Source organism: Pristis pectinata, chromosome 10 (genome assembly GCF_009764475.1).
Source record: "Pristis pectinata isolate sPriPec2 chromosome 10, sPriPec2.1.pri, whole genome shotgun sequence".
Lineage (NCBI taxonomy): Eukaryota > Metazoa > Chordata > Chondrichthyes > Rhinopristiformes > Pristidae > Pristis > Pristis pectinata.
In genome coordinates this window covers 88,806,467-88,831,980 of record NC_067414.1, presented here as the reverse complement: position 1 = coordinate 88,831,980, position 25,514 = coordinate 88,806,467, and the positions used below count along the sequence as shown (strand labels likewise).

Below are 25,514 nucleotides of genomic sequence, written 5' to 3'. Positions count from 1 at the left end.
ATGCGTTGTGAGGAGGATGATCCATCATCTTACTGAGAAGCAGAACAGGCTCAAAGAGCCTACTCCTGCTACTTATTATTCCTTTATAACTTCTGTGCAATAAAAACATAAAAGCTGAAAATAATCAGCAACCCAGGCAGTTTCCAGAGAAAGCAGGTAATGTTATGCTGACTCATTTTCTCCCTTCACAGATGCTGCCTCACCTACTGGGTATTTGTGTGATTTTCAGTTTTTATTTCAGATTACCAGCATCCACTACATTTTGCTTTTGTAAACATTTGAGAGAGCTACGGGGCAAACTTCAGCTTGACTCACATGATAGAAATTTCACATTGGCCATCTGATAATAAATTAATAAATGTAACTATTCCTCCACGAGTTACTTTTTGGAGTCAAAGCAAAACACAAGTATTCACTATGTACATTTCAAGATGAGGTAATCTTGCCAATTGCTCTCCTTCAGTTGGAGGGACTGGGGGTGGATATAGGTACAAGAACACCTAGTGCATTCAAAATGTTGGCACTTTCAAATATTTAGCATATGGAATTTTGCAACTAGAAAAACAGATGACGTCAATGGGAGAGAAGTTTGATTTTTATTGTCTGCTTTAAACATGCATCAGCCTCTAGTTCTATTCACCCCCATGCATTTTGCCCCACTGAAATCAATGGAGACAAATGCTTGGAGGTAGGAGTGCAACCAGTACCCAGAATTTATGCTTGTATTTAGTACTGCCAACTAAATATGAATTTATAGGACTGGAAGAGAAAGCAAGTTCTTGTGCGATCAATTCATTTTAGGTTTAAAGAGTCTTGGTTAGTTTTCTACTGTTCTCAGTTTCTGTTTAATCCCAATCCTGGTAAATAAATAGGTTCAAATACAAAGCTGGATAATGAACTGAGGATATCAAGTAGGGAGAGGAAGCCTAAGGCACTGCTTGCCCGTGGGTAGTGTCGGCACAGTGCTCACTATTTACCTTGCCCTCAAACTTCTAATGGAGTTCAGGGCAGACTTCTTGTCACAAGGTGTCATTTGCAGGGAACATGGGAACCGATGGAACAAATGAGACTCAAGTTAATTGGACCGAAGAGTACTCACGCAGTTCAATATAAACTATAGACAAGATTCAAATTGTGCAAATAAATGAACATAGAGATTGGAAAAAAATGTACATGCTGAAGAGGAAGGATTTCTCAGAAAATAGAAATATAGACATAGAAACATAGAAAACCTACAGCACAATTCAGGCCCTTCGGCCCACAAAGCTGTGCCGAACATGTCCCTACCTTAGAGACCCATAGCTCTATTTTTCTCAGCTCCATGTACCTATCCAAAAGTCTCTTAAAAGACCCTATCGTATCCCCTTCCACCACCATTGCTGGTAGCCCATTCCACGCACTCACCACTCTGAGTAAAAGACTTACCCCTGACATCTCCCCTATACCTACTCCCCAGCACCTTAAACCTATGTCCTCTTGTGGCAACCATTTCAGCCCTAGGAAAAAGCCTCTGACTATCTACCCAATCAACGCCTCTCATCATCTTATATACCTCTATCAGGTCCCCCCCATCCTCTGTCACTTCAAGGAGAAAAGGCCGAGTTCCCTCAACCTGCTTTCATAAGGCATGCTCCGCAATCCAGGCAGCATCCTAGTAAATCTCCTCTGCACCCTTTCTATGGCTTCCACATCCTTCCTGTAGTGAGGCGACCAGAACTGAGCAGAGTATTCCAAGTGGAGTCTGACCAGGGTCCTATATAGCTGCAGCATTACCTCTTGGCTCCTAAATTCAATTCCATGGTTGATGAAGGACAATACACCGTATGCCTTCTTAACCACAGAGTCAACCTGTGCAGCTGCTTTGAGCGTCCTATGGACTCGGACCCCAAGATCCCTCTGATCTTCCACACTGCCAAGAGTCCTACCATTAATACTATACTCTGCCATCATATTTGACCTACCAAAATGAACCACTTCACACTTATCTGGGTTGAACTCCATCTGCCACTTCTCAGCCCAGCTTTGCATCCTATCTATGTCCTGCTGTAACCTCTGACAGCCCTCCAAACTATCCACAACACCTCCAACCTTTGTGTCATCCGCAAACTTACTAACCCATCCCTCTGCTTCCTCATCCAGGTCATTTATAAAAATCACAGAGCAAGGGTCCCAGAACAGATCCCTGAGGTACACCACTGGTCACAGACCTCCATGCAGAATACGACCCTTCAACAACCACTCTTTGCCTTCTGTGAGCCAGCCAGTTCTGGATCCACAATGCAATGTCCCCTTGGATCCCATTCTTCCTTACTTTCCTAATAAGCCTTGCATGGGGTACCTTATCAAATGCCTTGCTGAAATCCATATACACTACATCTGCTGCTCTCCCTTCATCAATGTGTTTAGTCATATCCTCAAAAAATTCAATCAGGCTCGTAAGGCAGGACCTGCCCTTGACAAAGCCATGCTGACTATTCCTAATAATACTATACCTCTCCAAATGTTCATAAATCCTGCCTCTCAGGATCTTCTCCATCAGCTTACCAACCACTGAGGTAAGACTCACTGGTCTATAATTTCCTGGGCTATCTCTACTCCCCTTCTTGAAAAATAACTTCTGGATTTTTTGCACTTAACTAAACACATGGTGATGCTGGCAATTGCTGCCAAATATACTGATATAACAGTGACAGATGATAGCTTTATTGTTAACATTATGGAAATATCCAAACCGTGACATCTTTTTGGTACCTAAGTTAAAGTTGAAAACAAAATAGGAAATAGTTGGTTGACAAAATAAGTTCTATTTGTTACCTCAATTGTATTTGGTGTCTGTACCACAACAGATTTTGGAAGACTTTTGCTCATCTAAAAGAGAAGGGTAAAAGTCTGACTAAAGTACATGATGCAATTTACATGAATAAAGTTAAATATTTCTTCAATATACTCACATTAAATTTAGGGAAGACCTGAATTTTTTCATTGCAAACAATGCTATCGGATTTGTATTCAATATATTGTCCTGTGCCTAATGGGTGAGGCTCAAGGCTATTGGTATCGCCATTACCAGAAAATCTTTTGTCATATATATCCTAATAAGAAAGAAAGAACAGTTAAGCCAATAGTCTGGTTAAAGGTTGAGCACTTTGCATTATAATACCAAATCTCACAGATCTGCTGAAGTGCTTCAAGAAATAATACAAAGACCAGGAGCTGTAAAAGTTCCATGTATGGGCAGAGAAATGGCAGATAGAGTGTAGTCCGAGCAAGTGTGTTGCACTTTGGGAAGAGGAAAGTATACAGTTAATGGCAGGACCCTTAACAGCAATGATGTACAGAGGGATTCTGGGGTCCAAGTCCAAAGCTACCTAAAAACAGTCATGCAAGTAGATAGGGAGGTATAGAAGGCATGTACCATGCTTGCCTTGATTGGTCAGGGTACTGAGTATAAGAGTAAGGAAGTCATGTTGCAGCTATATAAAACTTTGGTTAGGCTGCACTTGGGAGTATTGTGCACAATTCTGGTCTCCTATTGCAGGAAGGATGTGGAAGCTTTGGAAAGGGAGCAGAACAGGTTCACCAGGATGCTGCCTGGATTAGAGGGTATGAGCCACAAAGACAAGTTGGACAAACTTGGGTTGTTTTCTCTGGAGCGGAGGCCAAGGGGAGACCTGGTAGAAGTTTACAAAATTATGAGAGGTATAGATCAGGTAGACAGTCAGAAGCTTTCTCCCAGGGTAGAAATGTCAAATACTAGAGGACATGCATATAAGGGAAACATAAAGGATATATGTGGGCAAGTTTTTTTTTAAACACTTAAGAGTGGAAGATGCCTGGAACGGGCTCCCAGGGGTAGTGGTGGAAGCAGATACGACAGTGGCGTTTCAGAGGCTGTTAGGTATGCAGGGAATGGAGGGATATGGATCATGTGCAGGCAGAAGGGATTTAGTTTAATTTGGCATCGTGTTTCTGTGCTGTACTCTATGTAACTATGGATGACTCTTTCAAACAAAAGGGGAAAGACGGAGGCATTTGTGCTACTAACACTGGATTCCCAAAAGGCCTAAGTGGTAGTTACAGAAGAAGAGACATATATTGTCATTTGCAGGTATCATTTGCAGAGTTTACAACTGCTTTTAGCTCAAGATTGGTTAGAACTTTAGGTTTAATGTTTACAACCAAATCCAATTTTAATGGTGTCCTTTTAGTGCCAGTCAAAAATAATTTAAGTCATTTGCATTCAAATTCAGAGAAAGACCTTCTTAAAGATACATTTCCTCTGACTGTTGAACATTTGAATAAAGATTATTGCCTTAAATGTGCTCTACCCCAGTCCCTAATCAATATGGAATATAGATATAAAGCTCTAACGTATGGCAACTACAAAAGGTCATGCCCATTCAACCAGACTGCCTGTTTTGAGATTGCAATTTCTAAAAATGATCAACACAAAAATGTTTCATACAGTCTTGGTCCAGGTGATTGTTGTTGACAATTCACAGAAATCAGATATTCCTTTTCTAAGTTTAATATCTGGATGAAAATTTTAATTTTGTACTTTGGAATTCTACAGTACCACTGCATATAACAGATTGTACAATAGTTCTAAAAGCTTCACTGCACTCCAAGTCAACACAAAAATATTTTCTAAGAATACTCACTTTAATATTGTTAAATTCATTGTGGCAGGGGTAATATCCGAGGTACCATTCAACAATTAGTGATACTTCTTCACACTTGAATGAAACAACTGTAATTAAAGAAAAATAATTGGAAAAAAATGACATGTTAAAATACTGAAAGGTTAACTAAAATGTTACAGATATACACAAAGTAGAACAAATGTATTCAGGAAATTAAGCAATGAGCAAACAAGAAAATTATAACTGACATTAATATCAATTCCTATTAGTTTAGAAAAAAGTGCAAAAATGAACGTGTATTCAGTTAGAATTAGCTGAATGATTGTGTAACTGAGATACCCATCCAGGTTAAATGATACTGTTCTGTCAAAAACCTATTTAGACCTCACTCAGCCACACAGACCTCCCTCAGATTAGCCGTCATTAAGAGAGTTTTAGCTTCTCCACGTCAATCCGTAAGCTCATTCTCCTTTTGGTCTCCATGCTATCACTGGCATTTCCTTTTGCTCTGCCCTTCCCTCTTCCTTCTCTGCAAGTGGAAACCCGCACACTTTCTAAATTTTCCCAGTTCTGAAGCTCATCAATCCCAAACTCTGTTTCTCTTTCTACAGATGCTGTCTGACTTGCTGAATATTTCCAGCATTTTGTTTTTTTATTTCAGATTTCCAGCATCTGAGGTCTTCTTTCGTTTTGTATTTCTTCAGTAACACTATTTCAGGAAAATAAATAAAATACAATTTTCCAGTCATTCATATTAAAAAGTTTTTTTTAAATCTTACAAAGCACTGAGATTTGATAACAACAGATTGCATTTCAACAAAGACTTTACACACTGCAAGACATCCCAAAGGACTTGAAGGAATTGGAAAAAGGCAGAAAAAAAAAGGTGGCAGAAAGGGGTCGGAGACCAGTCTGAATAACAGTGGAGTCATCAAGTTGTAAGGTACTGAAGTGTCGAATGAGTTGACATCAGTGGGTGATTAATTGAAAATGCGAAGTCAAGGTTGATTTGGAAGCTCTGTCTGGAGTTGTGTAGGAAGAGGTTGCGACCAATTTGAGGGAGATGAAGGCAACAGCTGAGGTAGCAAGTCTGTGACATGGATGAATATTTTTAGTGCTCCCAGTACTTAAACAGATGAAACCAGAGAATTCACTAAGCCTTTGTTGTAGTTGCTGTCAGGTGATAACCATTGATTCACTGCCAGTCCAAGCTTTGCAAAGTTGAAGAGGTGCCATAAGACTGCTATGACAGAATGAATTACAGCTGAACTGAATTCCTACATAAAATTATAGAATCCCAGAGCATGGAAAAGATCATTTATCCCAAAGAGCTTTTGAAAGAGTTAACCAATTAGTTTCACTGCTCTGCTCTATATTTTGTCTTTGACTACTTACCTTTTGGCTCTGTACAGCGTCAGTGATATTTACAGCCAGAATGGAGTCACTGTTTAAAAATAAGGAGTCGACCATTTAAGACAGAGGAGGCAAAAATCCCTCTCAGATGGTCACAGCCTTTGGAACTCTATTTCCCCTCTGAGGGATTTTTTTTGAATTTTTTTTATGGTAGAGGTAGATACTTTCTTGAAAAGCAAGGGATGAGAAGTTATTGGGATAGGCAAAAGCCTACAGCCAGATCAGCTGTTGTTTTACTGAACAGCAGAGCAACTGGGTTCCCCTTGTTCGTAATTCAAATGTGCATATGTAGTGTCAATCTCATTCAAAACTGGATGTTAGACAACACATATAGTGGAAGGGGTCTAACCAAGAGTAAGACTATACAGAACCTGCATAGTGCTTGTGCTTGAGTAATGGTTAGAAAAACACAAATATACATAATAATAGGACAAAGCGAGGCAGTCCTGTTGAGTTGGACAACAGACACAGAATAAGGGAGGAAAGTGTCTCCAGCACATTAAAAGTTTCAGGGAGGCAGAGGACAGGACTGTCTTTCCAGGTCAGAAAGTGAAGCAATCGTGGCAAGTTACCCTCATGTCTATTACTCAGATGTTAGTGGAGATGAAAGCAGCTTGCCCCTCAGAATTATGTGCTGTTAAGTCAGGAAAGTGACTAGCAACAATCAAAACCCAGAGAAAATGTTATTCTCTTCAGAAATGTATCCAAAAACAAAACCCCTGTGAACTGTCATACTAAATAAAAATGTTGTATCTATATAATGTCAAATAAGGAAAGCAAAAAATAAAACAATAGCCATTTATATTTTTATGAAAGGTCATTAGCCTGAAATCCATATTTCAGGCTAATGACCTTTCATAAGGACTGTTAGGTAGCATTGGATTCTTGCTCATATAATTCTAACATAACTGTTAGAATTATATGAGCAAGAATCCAATGCTACCTAACAGTCCTTATGAAAGGTCATTAGCCTGAAATATGGATTTGCAAAAAGATTAGCCCTTACAAGACTGGAAAATTACAGAGAATAAGAAAGTAGCAGAGAAATTGAGCAGCATTTTTATGCTCATCTTCACAGGGGAAAAAAAAACATACACAAAAACCCTCCTGGAAACGGTAGGAAAATTGCAGATCCAGTGTGAATAAGGAGCTCAAGGAAATTGGCAATAATAAAGTCCTGGAGAAATTAGTGGGATTAAAAGATGATAAATCCCCAGAACTTAATGACCCACACCCAAGGTTTTGAAGGAGATGAGAATATAATGAATGCACTGGTTGTCACCTTCCAAAATTCCATAGATTCTAGAATGGTTCCCATGGATTGGAAAGTAATAAAAGTAATAGTAAAAAAATGGAGAAATGGAAAAAACAGGTAAATACCAGTTAGCCTGACATCAGTGCAGGAAAAATGCTAGAACTTATGAAGAAAGTGGTAAGGAGAGGACTTCAAAAATAATAATAGGATTGGGCAGAGTCAACATGGAGTTATGAAAGGGAAATCATGTTTGGCAAATGTGTTCGGATGTTTTGAGGTTGTAACAAACTGTAGTTAAAGGCAAACCAGTAGATGTGGCGTTTTTGGTCTTTCAGAAGACTTTTGATAAACTGCCACACAAAAGATTATAAACAAGATTAAATTACATGGAATGGGGCAGGGAGGGGGGTAATAGAGAGGTGTGGATTGAGGATTGGTTAATGGACAAAAAAAAACAGCAGGAATATACAGGTTACATTTGGATTGGGAGGCTATGAAACTTGGCGTACCACAGGGATCTATATTGAAGCCCCAGCTGTTCTGTATCCATAATTTGAATGTGGGGGGAGGGGGTTGAGAAATCAAGTGTAAAATATCCAAGTTTCCACTTGTTGGATGGCTCTCTGACTGGAGAGGTGGATGCAGAGAAGCTTCAGGGGGATATGCATGGATAATTCAATGGGTGAGGTCATGGCAGATAGAAAATCATGTGAAAAAAATGAGAGATCACTCATTACAATAGAAAAGAAACAGAAAGACAGTACTTTTTTTTAAAACACTGAGGGACCTGGATGCCTTGTGCATGAATCACTGAAAGTTAACATACAGGTATAGCAAGCAATTAGGAAAACAATTCGCACGTAGGCCTTCAAAGCAAAAGAATGAGTACAAGAGTAAAGTCACCTTACTGCAATTATAACTCTACACAAGGAAGGAGATATTTGCAATAGAGGGTAGTGCAATGAAGGTTCACTAGATTGATTCATGGGATGGCAGGTTGGCAGCGGTCCTTCAAGGAGAAATTGGGCTGGTTGAGTTTATTAGAATAAGGTAATTGCTGCATAGACAATATTTTCCCTTCAATCGTCTGTCTAGAACCAAGGGGTCATAGTCTCAAAATAACAGGTTGGGCATTCAGAACAGATAAGAAAAATATTTCTTGACTCAGAAGGTAGTGAACATTTGGAATTCTCTACTAATGAGGATTATGGAGGATCAGTCGCTAAGTTTATAGCAAAGATCTACAACGTTTTGAATATTAAGGGAATGTAAGAGTTATAGAGTTAGTGTACTGATATAAAAGATGAGCCATGATCTTCTTGAATAGTAGAATAGGCACAAGGGGCCAAATGGTTTAATTCTACTTCTATTCCTTATTTTCCTATATTCTAGAGAAATGTTGACTGCTTCTCAGGTGGTGCTCGACTTGCTGAGCCCTTCCAGCATTTCAGTTTTTGCTTCAGGTTTCCAGCATATGCAGTATTTTGCTTTTGTGCTAACTTTATTCAGACTAGCTTGTCCAAATAAAGACCCTGATGGGAAAAATATAAAAATCACCACAAAATACATTGTTTTAGGGTGGAAAAGCCTAAGAATTTATACTGTTCCCCACATTATGTGGCTAAGATTAGGTTGTTTAGCCCATCATATCTGTTCTAGCCATGTTCGCTTCTAATTTCTAATTATAAATGTTCATTCCTATCTCTCAAAAGAAACCACTCTTCTGAGAACAGGGCAAACCTTATGGAGCTTTCCATTATGTCAAACAGAGCCAAAATTTCTCAGTGTAGACCCACTTTGAGTATGTAATACACCAAATTAATAAGAGAAAGTAATCTTCTCTCTGATAAATGAAGTCATAATTAAAAGCAACTTAAATTTGAATCTGCAATCCACCATTAATTCCATAAGAGATTTAATTTATAATTTCAAAACATATGGAGCTGAAGAAAATACTGAAGAAAGCTAAAAAGGGGTTGCAGAAAATCTTATTTCATAGAGTTTGTATTTCATAGTGCTGAAGAGAATTTCAGTTTTCCTTTTAAAAAAAAGCTAAAAAAATTGAAGGAAAAAAGTTGCCACATCTACACACATTATTTACTGCTGTCAACTTCTAAATGTAAATTAACTATGTATTTTTAAAACATAACTTACCTTGAAGTGCTATATCTGTTTTGTTAAACATTGTTTTTGTAAACACTAGAGGTTTATGGTTCTGGAAAAAAAATGAATAAGCATTGATGAGAAAAGACAAGTTTGAGATTGCACACACATTGTGTAAGGGCACACATTCTCTATTCGAATTAAGAACCAAAATGTTATCAGGCACACAAAAATGTACAAGCACTTAAACCTGCAGTCCTTACCCCTCTTATTAAAATTGCTGAAATTCTAACATCCCAAATTGTGAAATTTCTTTTTTGAAAATCCATCTTCATCAAATGCCTTGTATCCAGATTTGACCTCTGCTTATTACTCTAATAACAGTGAACTACCTAGATCACTGAGTTCCGCACTGCTTTGATTTACAATCTAATAGAGCTGGTTGAATGCTAATACTCATGGTTAATGCCAGCATACCAAAGCAAAGTTTTGACTCTTTCAGGTGAAAAAAGATCCCAGCAAAAAATGAAGCAAAAAATTAATGCACGAGCTGGCACAAGTAAAAAATGGCACTAATATTCAAATGAATGAACTCAATTTTACTCTCGTTTAAAGATATATTGTCTCCAGACTGGTATTGGTTTATTATTGTCACTTGTACCAAAGTACAGTGGAAAAACTTGTCTTGCATACCATTCATACAGATCAATTCATTACGCATTGAGGTAGTACAGGGTAAAAACAATAACAGAATTCAGAGTAAAGTGTCACAGCTACAGAGGAAGTAGTGTAGGTAGACAATAAGGTGCAAGGTCATAACAAGGTAGATTACGAGTCAAGAGACCATCTCATCATATGAGGGAACCATTTGTCAGAAATATTTAAAAGCTGTTGTCTACTTTGACAGAAACTTAAGCACTAACCACAGTTTTGCCTTCTGTCTAGACATGATATGGCTATTCTGTGACTTTGCCTTTGAACTCATGCAACTCAAGGCTTGGCTGTTGCCTGGACGTCACGACTCAATTTAAGAAGGCTGAAGGCCAGTTAGATTGCCCTCCACATTCTGCAGTTGCACTAAGAATACAGGCAGTTCTAGCTTGTTGGTTTGAGTCTTCCCAGTTTAGTTGAAGGAAATTTCTCCTGGATGGCAAATCAAGCAGCTGACAATTTTGAAACAGTGATGGGATAAGAAACATCGTGGCAAGGCTGAGCTGAGCAGTATAAGAGAGAAACTGGAGAAGGATGTTCAAAGCCAGGGCAAGGAGGAAGAGAAGCTTTAGAAGTTTGGTCTAATAGTGAAGGGAGGTACAGTATGTAACAGAGACAGGTGATCAGATGATCTGAATCTCGTGACAAAGGAAGTCCATGAATCCTTTGCACTTGTTGCAAATAGCTTTACAAATTAAATCACTAAAACACACAAATAATGTGGTTACTTTACCAATTCTGAAAGAGATTCAAAAATGACATATTCATGGAGTTGTACAAATAGAAAAAAGGAGAACATATTGCCATCATTTATCTTCAAGGAAAATTATTTGGATTTCAGGACACGAATATTACATGACAGTTAGCCACGATTTAACAACTAGTTGAAGCAAGCGGCAGCACGACACTGGATATTGACAAAGAAAAGATGAGAGATCCATTTGTACATTTTGGCAATATCATCCTACTAATAATGTCAGTTGAGTTGTTCCATATGAAAAACAACAAAACATTAAAACTTGGTTTCCTCTATGTCCAAACTTAAAACTAATACTTAGAACAGAAATATTTGGTGGACTTTTTTCTAGTGCCAACATTTGTTCATTGTTCCATGATTAGTAAGTACTTCCTGAAAAACACTAATCTAAATCTAGATAAAATGATAAACCGGTTTCCATATACTTGAAAAATATTCATGGCACATAAGACATAAATAGGAGGCTATTCAGCTCCTCAAGCCTACTCTATCCTTCAACAAGATCACACCTGATCTTTGACCTCAACACCATCTTCCTGCCTTATCTCCATATCCCTTGAGTCCATGAAATTTCACTGTTGGCTTTGAACATAATCAAAGGCTAAACCTCATAGCCCTGCATGATTCAGCATTCCGAAGATTCACTCTTCTGAATAAAGATATTTCCCCTAATTTCAGTCACAAATAGCCTGCTTATTTTGAGGCTGACCCCTGTTGCTAGGCTCCACATCCTCCCCACGTCTTCCATGTCAAGCCCTCCATTTAACAAAAATTCATAACCTAGAAAGTTTAAAGAAAAAATGATGGATTATAGACCATCTTTCATATTTTCAGAGCATCCTAAAGCAATCTGCAGCCATGGCAGCCAAGTTTGTACAGGAACTCCCACAAAACTACAATGAGATGATGACTAGATAATCTACTTTGGTAATGACAATTGAGGGATAAATATTGGCCAAAACACAAGGAATAACTCCCTCTCTTTTATAATGATGTTGGATAATTTACAAGTACCTGAGAATGGCAGACATTTCATCCAAAAGACTACACTTCCTATTGTGCTCCACTTCTCAATATCAGCCTAAATTTAAGGGCTCAATACCATACAGTAAGATAGCACAGAAACAAGCCCTTCATCTCAACCTGTCCATACTGACCTAGTCCCATTTACCTGTATTTGGCCCATATCCCTCTAAACCTTTCCTATCCAAATGTCTTTCAAACATTGTCATTGTACCCGCCTCTACCACATCCTCTGGCAGCTCAGTCTACATACCCACCACTCTCTAATGCTCTGGAGTGGGACTTAAACCCACAACTTACTGACTCAGAGGAAAAGGTGCTATCACGTGAGTGACTGCTCACTCTATTGTTGGTTAAGATATCTTTCTCTTGACATAAGAAGATTTTGTTTTGATTGCTCCATTTCCAATGAGTTCTTCATTAATCTTTTATATAAATGATATTGCAACTTTGAAGACAGATTTTAACATAGAATTTGTACAAACTAATTAAAAAAACTGGCAAAACCAACTATCGCAAATCAATGTTGATTATGCAGACGCGTTTTTTAATCTACATAATTATTCATAAATTTGTACTCATTGCATTGATAAGGATCTAATAAATTTTAGAACTTCAAATTAGATGTTAGCTTTTACTAAAAACTAAAATCGAAATAATACACAGCACACTAGTTCTATTATTCAGTTTTTTTATTACACAAAAGATGCATTTTATTTTTACACTCAAAATGTTTCGCTTTCAATATGACTTATGGAAATTCACAACATTTGTTGATGACAAGAACACTGAAGTACTTAGATGTCAGATTGCAAAAAGTCCATCAGCATTAGAGAAGCTCATTTATTTTGTTAGGTAAGTGGGCTGATTGTGGTTGGGAAGAGAGCAAGAAACAATGTACTGGTCCAATGTCATGCATAGTCAAACTCAGTCCTCAACTTACTTGCCAGTAGTGAGCACCATATATATCAAGGCATTCAATTGCTCACCTCCCTATAGTCCACCAGCTGAGCTCAATCTTACTGAAATTCTCCAGCATTTACACTAGGAAATGATCATGGCATGCAGTTAAATGCATTGAGGGATACATAACCCCATTAATTTCAAGGGGGATTGTTGTGTTGCAGAGAATAATTTCAAAAAACTGCTTTTGTGATTTTGTTGATTTTTATTTAAAATCGTAATTTTAAAAAAAGTATAATTGACCATTTTTAATGGCTTTTAAATGTCATGGTGTGTGAGGCATGGCGTGATTGTACCAGCAGGATCTTGCTTCCTGTCAAAAGGCTGTCCCCCAAGTCAACTTTACAACTCAAGTCAGACAGCCACGCAAGTCCTTCACATAATGAAGCCAGCTTTTATGGCTTCACAGACAGTAATTTCAAAGTTCAGTTTAATATGCTGGCACTTTCCTCAGGAACCTCAACAACACATCACAATGATAACTTCAATTTAAACGTTCTTGCACTTTTTCATTATTAGGAAACAGGTATCCCACTAGTCCGTTTCTCATGCAGTGTTAAGGCACTGTCACCACCATGACTGATCAAACTTAATCCTCCCTTTAGATATCGATTCCTCTATTAGAAGGAGGGACATCAACTGCAGAATTTATACACTCAGTAAAACAGCATTCAGCTAATCTCACTCACAGGTAGTCCTGCATTTTCCAAAGCAAGAGCCGATCTCAAAATCTCAGCAAAATGAAATCAAAGTTACTATTAATATCTTAAAACTTAATTTTACAGCATCACTCTTGTAAATAATTTAAAACCTGTCCCAGGCGTATTTCAACACTGATGTTAATTAGTTCAGTTTAAGATAGTTACCGAGCTTTTCTAATTAGTTGTGTGAACGCTCATTTTGCAACAGAGGTGCAGCAAGAATAACTGCGGTCCAACATCTTGGCAGATGATGGGATATGACAAAAGCCTGCAAGGGATACCAGGCTCTAGAGCGAGAGAAAAGGCCAATCTTTTACATGTATTTATCAGCACTAACTTGGTAAATGCATCTGGATCAATGGGGATAAAGGCATACATGTTGCTATTAGTGGTGAATTGATGGCACTTGACAGTGACCAAGAAGAAAACTCCTCAAAGAAATCTGCCTCTTCTGTGGTGGACCACACCTCTTTCAACATTGGTTTCTGTCAGTCACTAGCACAAAGAGATCCCTGGTAAACATTAGCCGCAATACAATCAAGCTTGCGGAGCAGGTAATCACGTTGAGAAATTCCCATAGACAATAACAAAAAAACAAACACAGTATATAGCTACAGTAAATATTTTAAACTTTGTATGAAGTGTGGAATAAACATTGGATTGTTCACATATTATAAAAGTATAAAAATGTATTTTACAAGTCATTAATATTTATCAGAGGGAACTACAATTGTCTGGGCCTTCTGGATTCAATATTGAATTCTCTAATTATGGGCAACTCACTCTTTCTGTATCAGAACTGGCCACTTCTGCAAGTCATCATTTTGGCTCTTTATCTACAAGTACTTCACTGCAGCAGTCGATCAGGGTAGTGTCTGAGCAAAATCATCTTTAGCTGCTTAACCAATAACCTTCCTTCCATTACAGGCCAGAAATGGGATGTTCACTGATGATTGCAAAAAGCTTCGTATCACTCATAACTTCTCATTAAATGAGATAGTGTATACCTGCATGCAGCATGACCTAAACACCATTCAGGCATGGGATAAGTAGCAAGTAACATTCATGCCACAAAAATACCAGGCACCGACCAGCGTCAACAAGAAAGTGTCTAGAAAATTAACCTTTGAATTCAATGACATTATCAATGTTGAGTTCCCACCATCAATATCCCGAGGATCACCAAGTCCAGAAGGTTAACAAGACTGGGTGCATAAATACTACAAGAGCAGGTCAGATTAGGCTCATCCTGCAGTAGGTGATGCACTTCCTATGGCCGCAGAATCCTAAAGGCACATTGGAAACATTATGGGATACTCTGCACTTGCCTGGAAGAGTGCAGCTCCAATGTTACGCAAGAGCCTCGACACCTTCCAGAACAAAGCAGCTCACTTGATGAGTACACCGTTCACTACTCTAAACATTCATTCCATTGTCACTGGAACACACTATTCACAGGATCATATATATAAAAAAAATGCACTGCAGTTACTTAGGCTACTCCAACAGCACCTCCCAAACCCTACTTAAGGAAAGGGCAACAGGTGCATAGGAAGACCAGCAACAGTGTGCTCCCCTCCAAATTGCACACCATCCTGACTTTGAAATATATCACTATTGTTTTATTGCCCCTGGATCCAAGTCTTAGAACTCCTAATCCTACAGCACTGTGAGAGTACCTTTACCATAGCATCTGCAGCAGTGCAAGGTGGCTCACCAACACCTTAAGGACACTTATAGGTGGGCAATAAAGATTGACCTTGCCGGCAAAAAAAACAGATCCTGAGAAACAAACATGTAGAGATAACTCAAAAGTGGGAAGATAGTGGGGAGGAAAATTGATCCCATCCCACAGCAGAACAACAGGGAAGTAATTCTTTCAGCAATCTTTCCTTCTGCCTAGAAATTTCACCTTATTCTGTTATTTAGGAAAATTAAGAAAAATAAACAGAATTATCAGATAATCATACAAAATTTATGGTACACAATAATGCTATTTGGTCCATCTTGTCTGTGCCAGTTGAGAAAGGTCTCTCCAGTCCAATCCCACCAACTAGCACGGGATTCACAGTTCTGCAGGTCACCCTCTACAAGCACACATCTGAACATATTGCGTGTCAAAGGTTTGTCTCAACAATACATTCAGGCAGTGATTAAATCCTACTGCTCTCCAGATATACAAACCAAGTTGTCCTCTTCTCCCTACCAATCCTAACAATTAGTTCAAATCTTTGCCCCCCACCCCCCAGTGGTTTGATCTCTCTGCTAATAGATCCTTCATATTTCCTCTGCTAAGCCCTTGAATATTACACTTCCATTAAGTCTTCCTTCAGCCTGTTCTTAAATAAAGAACCTGTACACAATGAATAGCAGGGCCATCGGGAATATTTAGCAACAGAGGGACTTTGATGTACAGATCCTAGGATCCCTGACGGTTTCAAGTAATCTGCACCCGTGTTCCTTTCTCTGTCCTTCTGATCTACCCAAGTTCTCTCACTTCCCCTGCTCTTTTCAAACCACCCCAACCACCCCCCATTACCCAGTTTCTTTTCCCTTCCCTACCTGGTTCCATCTGCCCATCACTCACACAAAAAACCCACTGGGTCTCCTATCCCCTTCCCCCACTGGTTCCATCTGCCCATTGTCCCTCCCTTTAACTGGTTCTACTCATCACCTTCCTTACTTATCAGATTCCAGAATCTACAGCCCTCGTTGTCTCCACCTAAAACCTTCCAGTCCGTCTCTACTTTCACTCACCGTTCCTTTTCCTTAGCTCCATCCGCCCGTCATCCTCCTCCTCCTCACCTGGTTCCACCTAACGCCTGCCAGCTCCTGCCACACCCCTTCCCCTCACCTCACCTCATTATACTGGCCATCTCCCCTCTACACTCTCAGTTCTGATGCACAATCTTGACCTGAAACGTTGACCATCCCTCTGCCTCCAGAGGTGCTGCCTGACTCGCTGAGTTCTTCCAGCAGTTTGTTTTTTGCTCCAGATTACGGCAAATTACAGTCTGTGTCTCCCGGAAGGTGGTAGCACAAGTAGATAAAGCGGTGAAGTCATAAGGCATACTTAGTTTTGTTAGCATAAGAGCAGAGGTTACGTACATCTTTACAAAACATTGGTTAGGCCACAACGGGAGTACTGTGTTCATTTCTGGTCACCGCACTACAGGAGACTGTGACTGCTATGGACAGAGTGCAGAGGAGACTCCCCAGGATATCTCCTGTTACGAGGAGATACTGGATAAACTGGGATTGTTTTCCTTGGAGCGGGGAGATTGAGGGTTGGGCCTGGCAGAGATGTACAAAATTCTGAGGGACATAGATAGGCAAGATAAGAGGAAACTTTTCCCCGTAGCAGAGTTATCTAAAGCTAGAAGGCATGGGGTTAGGCAAGGGTTAAGGGGTGTACAGGGGATCGGAGAAAGAACATTTTCGCCCAGAGGGTGGTTGGAATCTGGGGTTGGAAATGCTGGAACCACTCAGCAAGTCAGGCAGATGCTGCAGGAGAAATAGTTATTGTTGCGGGTCCAAGACCCTTTGGCAGAACTCATGACTTTGAGGGAACAGATCATAATGTTTTATTTAAAAAAATAACTTACATGCACACTCTTTTGTCCTCTACTTTGGTTATCAAACACAGAAGACATTTGATAGACCCTTTGAAGAGACTGATAGCAAAAGGTCAAGGGACTAAAGACAAGCAAATTGGCTGAGCCATCAGGGAACAGAGGACAGGTTGTGACTAGTGGTGCTCTGCTCAGATCTACTTCAAACTGCAATTATTCACTAATTTTATAAATGGCCTACAATGTAGGTAAAGAGCTATTTATCTGTTTGTTAAAAACACAAAGATAGGAAGCAGCCTAAACAGTGTAGATGGAAGCAGTGAATTACAAAGAGATGCTGTCAATAGGTAAAACAATCAGGAACGACCATGGCAATTGGATTTCAATATTTGAAAATGGGAGCTCATCATGATTTGTCTTAAGATATTTTCTAATATTTCAAAAGCAGTGCATGTCCAAAGAGATCTGGTTAATGATCTTGATTTTGTGTGGAACTTCCTCATCTGGAAATTGAATGGCCTCAAAATAGGAGAACTCTTTCTTCCCCTTCTCAATTTCCCCATCTCTATTTCAGGGGATAGATTAGTAACCAGTATGCACAACTAGCCTGCAGACTCCCACAGCTACCTTGACTGCACTTCTGTCCACCTTGCTACCTAAAATGACTTAGTTTTCACAATTTCAATGTGGCATTTGCCCTGATGACATCACCTGCTACACGAGTTTTTTTTAAAAGGTTTCTTTTTAATTCATTCATATTTGCCCTCAATCATAATTGACAGTGCTCTCAACCGCATTCGTTTCACTTCCACACTTCTGCTTTCATCCACTCGCCTCCCACCTAGAACAATAATGTTCCTCTTTTTCTCCCCATCCATTCCACAGCTTACACATTTAACAGATCTTCCTCCTAAATTACAATACCTCTGAATGTCATCTCCAGACACATCTCTCCCTCCCATTTCAGCACTCCAAAGGGAGTGTTCCCTCCATGGTTCACTCTTCCATCTACACCAAAATCCATTCCCCTTCATTACCACTCAACTGTATGAGATACAGTGCCTTTCCTTTTATCTCTTGTTCTAGCCATTTAGGGCCTCAAACACTGATCCCATTGGAGTAGCAATTTACATGTACTTCTGCCAATTTAGTACGTATCCTACATTTGGTTGTCATCATTTGGTCTCCCCGGCTTCTGTTCAGAAGAGGTAATGTAGAATAAAGCTTACTGTTCTAAAAGGGGTGCAGGAGCAGAAGGACCTGGGGTCATGGGTGTATAAATCATTGGAAGGTACAAGGGACATATATTTCTGGGCTTTATCAACAAAAGCACAAAGCATACAAGCAGGAAAACCATGTTGAACGTACTGGTCTGACCTCAACTGGAATATTGTATTCAATTCTGGTAACCTCAATTGAGGAAGGGTGTAAATGCATAAGGGAGAGGTCAGAAAACATTAACAAGAATGGTTCCTGAGATGAAGGACTACATTTACAAGGGCAGGTGCTAGGGCTGTTTTCTTTAGAGAAAAGGCAGAAATCTCTGCTGGAATTAGTTAAATGATGAAGGGTTTGGACAGGGCGGACAGTAGGAGATGGTCCCATCAGTGGAGAGGTCAAGGACCTCAGGTTAAAGGGAGTCTAAAACTAGAGGGCATAGATTTAAGGTGAGGGGGGGGGGGAAGACTTAAAGGGGACCTGACAGGCAACATTTTCCACACAGAGAGGGGTACGTGTATGGAATGAGCTGCCGAGAAAGTGGTTGAGATAGCTACAATTACAATGTTCACATTGGTCACAAAGTCATAGAGCATGGAAACAGGCCCTTCAGAAAAACTTGTCCATGCCGACCAAGATGCCCACCTAAGCTAGTCCCATTTGCCCGCGTTTGACTCATATCCCTCTCAACCTTTTCTATCCACCTACCTGTACCTGTCCAAATGTCTATTAAATATTGTTATTGTACCTGCCTCAATTACTTTCTCTGGTAATTCATTCCGTTCACGTACCACCGTGTGTGGATAAAGTTGCCCCACAGGGGTACCACTCCTATTAAACTTTCCCCTCTCACCTTAAACCTATGTCCTCTAGTTTTGATTCCCCAACCCTGGGAAAAAGACTGAGTGCATTCACCCTGTCTATGCCCCTCTTGATTTTATACACCACTATAAGATCACCCCTCATTCTCCTATGCTCCAATGAATCAAGTCCTAGCCTGCTCAACCTCTCCCTATAACCAGTCCCTCGAGTCCCTGTAACATCTTCAAAGCTTTTCTGCACTCTTTCCAGCTTAATGGCATCTTTCCTATAGCAGGGTGACCAAAACTGAACACAATACTTCATGGGCAACCTCACCAACATCTTGTACAACTGCAACATAACCTCCCAACTTCTGTACTCAGTATGCTGACTGAAGGCCAGTTTGCCAAAAGCCTTCCTCACCACCTTGTCTACCTGTAACGCCACTTTCAGGGAAATAAATACTTGGCGAGGAAAGGCTATGGGGAAGGGTGTGAGGGAGTGGAAAGAGTGCATGGTTCTAATAGAGAGCCAGCTGAACAAACTCCTTCTGTATTGTAACCTTCCTAAGGAGTTTGATTTAGGTGATCAGAAACGAACAGTAATGTGAATTAAACACATTAACGAGTGGCAATGCCGCTTCCATCTTGGGTTAAACTGCAATTTGCGCCCAGAGACGACGAGGGGACCTGATCAGGACACCCATGCCGTGTGCAGCTGTTACTGCGGCCAGCCTGGCTGTCTACCCCCGCAGCCCCGAGGGCTGAGAGTGGCCCACGGCCTACAAGCCACAGCCAGCGTCCGGCACCGGCCCACGGCCCACGGCCCACGGTCCGCCGCCAGCGTCCGGCACCGGCCCCCGACCCCAGTAACTCACCGGCCCCACCGTCCGGCTCCACAACCCGGGCTCCGGCACGGCCCGGACACAGCCGTAGAGGAAGGCGGTGTGGAGGTACAGACCCGAGAGCAGCAGCAGCAGCGGCGACCACCGCCGCCGCCACGACAGGCCGCGCTTCCCTTCCCCTCCGTCCGACCGACCACCCGCGGCCATGTTTCCAGCCGTCGAGCGACTCCGCCCTGCGGCCGGCGCCCGGCTCACCTGGCAACCGGTGACGTCACGGGCCCTACCTGCCGCGCCCACCTGTTGGGGAAGGGGCGGGCACACCTGGGCGAGGGGGCGGGGACGAGCTCGCCTGTCAGGGGCAGGGGTTGGGTGCTCCCTCGCTTGGGATGGGGGCAGGGCTCTGGGCTCATCTGGGGTGGAGTTTACTTGGAAGGGGCAGGGTCCGAGCTCATCTAGTAGAGATGAACTTGGCTTGGGAGGGGCCGTGATGGACCATCGATTGGGGGTGAAGGCTTTGAAGGGGCTGTGATGTTCATCTACTGGGGTGGTTGGCTTGGGAGGGGTTGTGATGGAGTTCATCTGTTAGGGGTGAACTTGGTTTGAGAGAGGCTGTGATGGAGTTCATCTATTAGGGGTGGTTGGCTTGGGAGGGGTTGTGATGGAGTTCATCTGTTAGGGGTGAACTTGGTTTGAGAGAGGCTGTGATGGAGTTCATCTATTAGGTGTGAGCAACTTGGGAGGGGCTGTGATGAACTTCATCTATTGGGGTGAACTTGGCTTGGGAGGGGCTGTGATGGACCATCTATTGGGGGTGAACTTGGTTTGGGAGGGATTGTGATGTTCATCTCTTGGGAGGAACGGCTTGGGAAGGGCTGTAATGGAGTTTATCTATTAGGGGTAGACTTGGCTTAGAAGGGGCAGTTAAGAGCTCACCTGTTAGGGGTAGACTTGGCTTGGAAGGGGCAGGGACGTAGATCACCTATTAGGGATGGATTGGCTTGGAAGAACACGCAGAAAGCTGGAGGAACTCAGCGGGTAAGGCAGCATCTATCAACGCAACTAGACGATTGAACGACCCCCTTGAATGATAGGATGGACTCTTGACCTCACAATCTATCTCGCCGTTGCCTTGCACCATATTGTCTGCCTGCACTGTACTTTCACTGTAACACTTTATTTTGCATTCTGTTATTGCTTTTCCCTTGTACTACCTTGATGCACTGAAGTGATGAAATGATCCGCATGGATGGCATGCAAAACAAAGTTTTTCACTGTACCTCGGTACATGTGACAATAATAAACCATCGACGTTTTGTGTCGAGATGCTTCATCTGGACTGATCACTTCCGTCCCCAATCAGGAAGGCCCTAGGGCTCTCCACTTCTTTCTGGATCTCAGACCCAAGCAGTTCCTCACTACTAACACCCACCTCCGCTTGGCAGAACTTGTGCTTCCCTTTAACAACTTCTCTTTCGACTCCTCTCACCTTCTCCAAATCAAAGGTGTAGCCATGGGCACTAGTCTAGTCCCCAGCTCTGCCTGCCCTTTCGTTGACTCTGTGGAGCAGTCCATGTTCCAAACCTACCCAGGCACCACTCCCCACTCTTTCTCCGCTACATCAATGACTACATCGGTGCTGCTTCCTGATTTTTTCCCCCTGAGGAGTCCAGTGAAAGGTCTAACCCAAAACGTCATCTGTCCATTTTCCTCAATAGATGCTGCCTGACCCACAGTTCCTCCGACATCTCATGTGTTGCTCCAGATTCTGGCATCTGCAGTCTCTTGTGTCTCCATTTGACTTGGAAGAGGCAGGGAGAGGGCTCACCTATTAGTGGAGATACAAGAGACGGCAGATGCTGGAAATCTGGAGCAACACTGACAGGAGCTGGAGGAACTCAGCGGGTCAGGCAGCATCTGTGGAGGGAAATGAACAGTTGATGTTTCGGGTCAAGAAGCTTCTCAAAATGTTGATTGACCATTTCCCTCCACAAATGCTGCCCAACCTGCTGAGTTACTCCAGCATTTTATTTGTTGTCACCTATTACTGATGGACTTGGCTCAGAAGGGGCAGGAATGTAGTTCACCTATTGGGGGGAGGTTGGGTATGCTCTTGTTTGAAGGGGATGAGGCCAGAATGGCTATTTCTGGGCCGTGGACAAGATTCCAGTTTGAGGTGTTGGGATTCAGATTAGTTTATTGTCATGTACACCAGGGTGCAATGAAATCCCTTGCCTGGGTGAAGCTCACAGACTAGACAGTATACATGGTAATAATAAGTACAACAATGAGTGCAGAACAGCAGAATGGTGCAAAGACTGTAGTGCAAAAAGAAATACAAAAGTGACAATAATGGAATAACAGAGAGGAGAGTACAAGAACGTGGCAGCACCACTGGGAAGGAATCAGAACCTGGTTTATTATCACAGACTTACAGGTCTTGAAATTTATTGTTTTGCAGCAGCAGTACAGTGCAAAGACATAAAATTACAAAATCAAATAGAGCAAAAAAAAATAACGAAGTAGTGTTCATGGACTATTCAGAAATCTGCTGGTGGAGGGGAAGAAACTATTCCTAAATCATTGAGTGTGGGTCTTCAAGCTCCCGTATCTCCTCCCCGATGGGAGTAACGAGAAAAGGGCTTGTCCCAGATGGTGTACATCCTTAGTGATGGGTGTGAAAGAGCTGATTGGTTCAGAAATCTAATAGCAATGCCTCCTTCATGCTAGAGTCAAAGATATTGCAAAGGATCTTGAAAGCAGAGGGTGAACATTCAGAGTCTATGGTCCATGTAAATATGAACAACAAAAAAATGGTATTAATGTGGGATTAGTGTAATTGGAATTGGTTTATCATCACTTGTACCCATGTACAGTGAAAAACTCATCTTGCATACCATTCATACAGATCTATTCATTACACAGTGCATTGAGGCAGTATGAGGGTAAAACAATAACAGAATGCAGAATGAAGTGTAACAGTAACAGAGAAAGTGCAGCACAGGCAGACAATAAGGTGCAAGGTCATGATGAGGTAGATTGTAAAGTCAAGAGCCCATCACATCATACCAGGGAAAAGAGGGAGTTTGCACCTCTCTCTGTGACCACATGGTGTTCCCTTGGGTGTTCCCGTTTCCTCCCACATCCAAAGATGTGCAGATTGTTAGGTTGCAACAAACAAATTGCTGGAGGAACTCAGCAGATCAAGCAACATCAGTGGAGATAAAGGGATGGTCTCCACTGATGTTGGGATGGTCAATGTTTCGGGTCGAGACCCTGCATCAATCCATAGATGTTGCTTGACCTGCTGAATTCCTCCAACAGATTGATTTTGCTCCAGATTCCAGCATCTGCAGCCCCTTATGTCTCCACGTTGGTAAGTTAGTGGCTGCTGTAAGTAGTCCCTGGTGCGTAGGTGAGTGGTAGAATCTGGAGGGGTGTTGATAAAAATGTGGGTTTAATGTAGGATTAGTGTAAGTGTGTGGTTGATGGTCAGTATGGACTAGTTAGGCTGAAGGGCCTGTTTCCAATGCTGTATCTCCATAGGAACCTATGAATTAAGGGAGGAAAATGGATGAGGTACAACAGCAGTTTAGAGAGCTAGGGAAGTGGTTAGAAAGCAGAACCTCAAAGGGTAATAATCCCAGGATTACACCTATCACTGTGTGCTAATGTGCAGGAAAAGAATAAAACAGATGAATGCACAGATGGCAAGCTGGAGCAAGGGGGTAGGGCTTTAGATTGCTGAGGCATTGAAACTGTTTCTGGGGCAGTGTGAGCTATACAAATCCAACCTTGAACCTCAGCAGAACTGGGACCAAAATCTTTGAGAATATTGTTAGTGGAGTATAGTGGGATTTGATGGTTCTATTGTGAAGTGTTTAAACTAATTTACCTGTTGCATTGGCTTATTATTGTAGCATCTCAAGAGATACAGTGAAAAGCTTTTGCTTTATGTTGAGGCAGTAAAAAGAATGCAGAACATAGTGTTGCAGTTACAGAGAAAATGCAGTGCAGGTAGACAAAGAAATTGCAAGGGCCACAACGTAATAGATTGGAAGATCAAGAGTTCAACTTTTAGTGTATGAGGGGGTCTGTTCAAGAGCCTGTTAAGTGGGCTAGAACTGTTCTTGAATCTGGTGGTTTGTGCTCTCAGGCGTTTGTATCTTCTACCCAATAGGAGAGGGGAGAAGAAGGAATGACTTGGGTGGGAGGGATCCTTGATATATATTGGCTGCTTTCCAGAGGCAGCTGGAAGTATAGACAGAGTAAATGGGGAGGCAGATTTGCACAATGGACTGGGCTGCGTTCACAATTCTCTGCAATTTCTTGTGGTCTTGGGCAGAGCAGTTGCCAGAGCAAGCTGTGGTGCATCTGGATAGGATACTTTTTATGGTATGGTCAGCATAACTGACATCAGCTTAACAAAACAGGCAATTTATTCCATTGTGGTAAGAACTTACTAGGAGGGCCAGTGAGATGATTCAGAGATGTCCTCAAAGCTTCCTTATGTGTAAAAAAAAGTCAGTGATTCAGGGGAATTTATGACATTGGAGTGGAAGCAAGATATTGTCTACCTGGAGGGACTGCTCAAGAAGAATACTTCCACTAAATCTCTCCTCAGCCTAACCTTGGAAAACAAACTTAATGTTTTGATTACTTTTACTCACAGCTACAACTCCCCAATCCTAGCAATGTCATCAGAAATCTCTAACCATCTTACTTGGTACCTAACAGATCAGCAGCTGCTAAGCAATAACAAAATCAATTTTTGTCAGCATTGCGAAAATTGGAAGTCCTGCCTAAAAGTATGCTTTGCTGTGATGAGTACATTTGGGGATAACAGAAGAGAGTCATGAGACTAATCCATGGAACAGTTAGTGTAATGCTATTACAGCACCAGCGACCTGGTTCAATTCCTGCCACTGTCAATAAGGAGTTTGTATATTCTCCCCTTGTCTGCATGGGTTTCCTTTGGGTGCTCCAGTTTCCTCCCACGTTCCAAAGATGTACTGGTTAGGAAGTTGTGGGCATGCTATGTTGGCACCGGAAGAGTGGCAACACTTGTGGGCTGCCCCCAGCACATTCTCAGTAACGCAAAAAGACATTTCACTGTGTTTCAGTTTTCATGTGATTAATGAATATCTTATTATCTTGATAATGATACTGTATAAACAAATGTTTCAGACATGCAGTTAGAAGACGTAGATGCAAGATGGTGAACAGAGAAATCATTTAAACAAGATGATCAAATAAGAGCTAAGTTGAGGGGAGGGAGGAGCATGTTTCTAAACACTTGTGTAAATCAAATACATCAAGTCTGCTGGCTTTAAGCCGTTCACTGTGCAGAGGATCAGGACATCGAAGCAATGAGGTTGGGAAGTGAGCCCACTGAACCTGTGCCAGGTTGGACCAGCTGCAGGTGCAATAATCCCCCTGTAATGGTTGGGCAGTAACAGCTGCTGGGAGAACAGTTAGTAGAATTCTACTTAATTTGATTTAGTTTTATATAT

The 25,514-nt window shown here is 41.4% G+C and overlaps 1 protein-coding gene across 2 annotated transcripts in view; it reads right to left on the bottom strand.

Moving 5' to 3' along the window:
* tmem87b (transmembrane protein 87B) overlaps nt 1–20,242 on the bottom strand; it is a 46,029-nt gene extending 25,787 nt beyond the window's left edge. For both annotated transcript variants that reach the window (XM_052025118.1, XM_052025117.1), the window contains exons 1-5: nt 20,038–20,242; nt 9,466–9,526; nt 4,662–4,750; nt 2,952–3,092; nt 2,815–2,868 (exon numbers count right to left, since the gene is read on the bottom strand). In XM_052025118.1, coding sequence (XP_051881078.1) covers nt 2,815–2,868; nt 2,952–3,092; nt 4,662–4,750; nt 9,466–9,526; nt 20,038–20,211 — 519 coding nt within the window. In that variant the 5' untranslated portion in view covers nt 20,212–20,242. The remainder of the gene's footprint in view (nt 1–2,814; nt 2,869–2,951; nt 3,093–4,661; nt 4,751–9,465; nt 9,527–20,037) is intronic.
* Between the last annotated feature and the right edge of the window lie 5,272 nt (nt 20,243–25,514).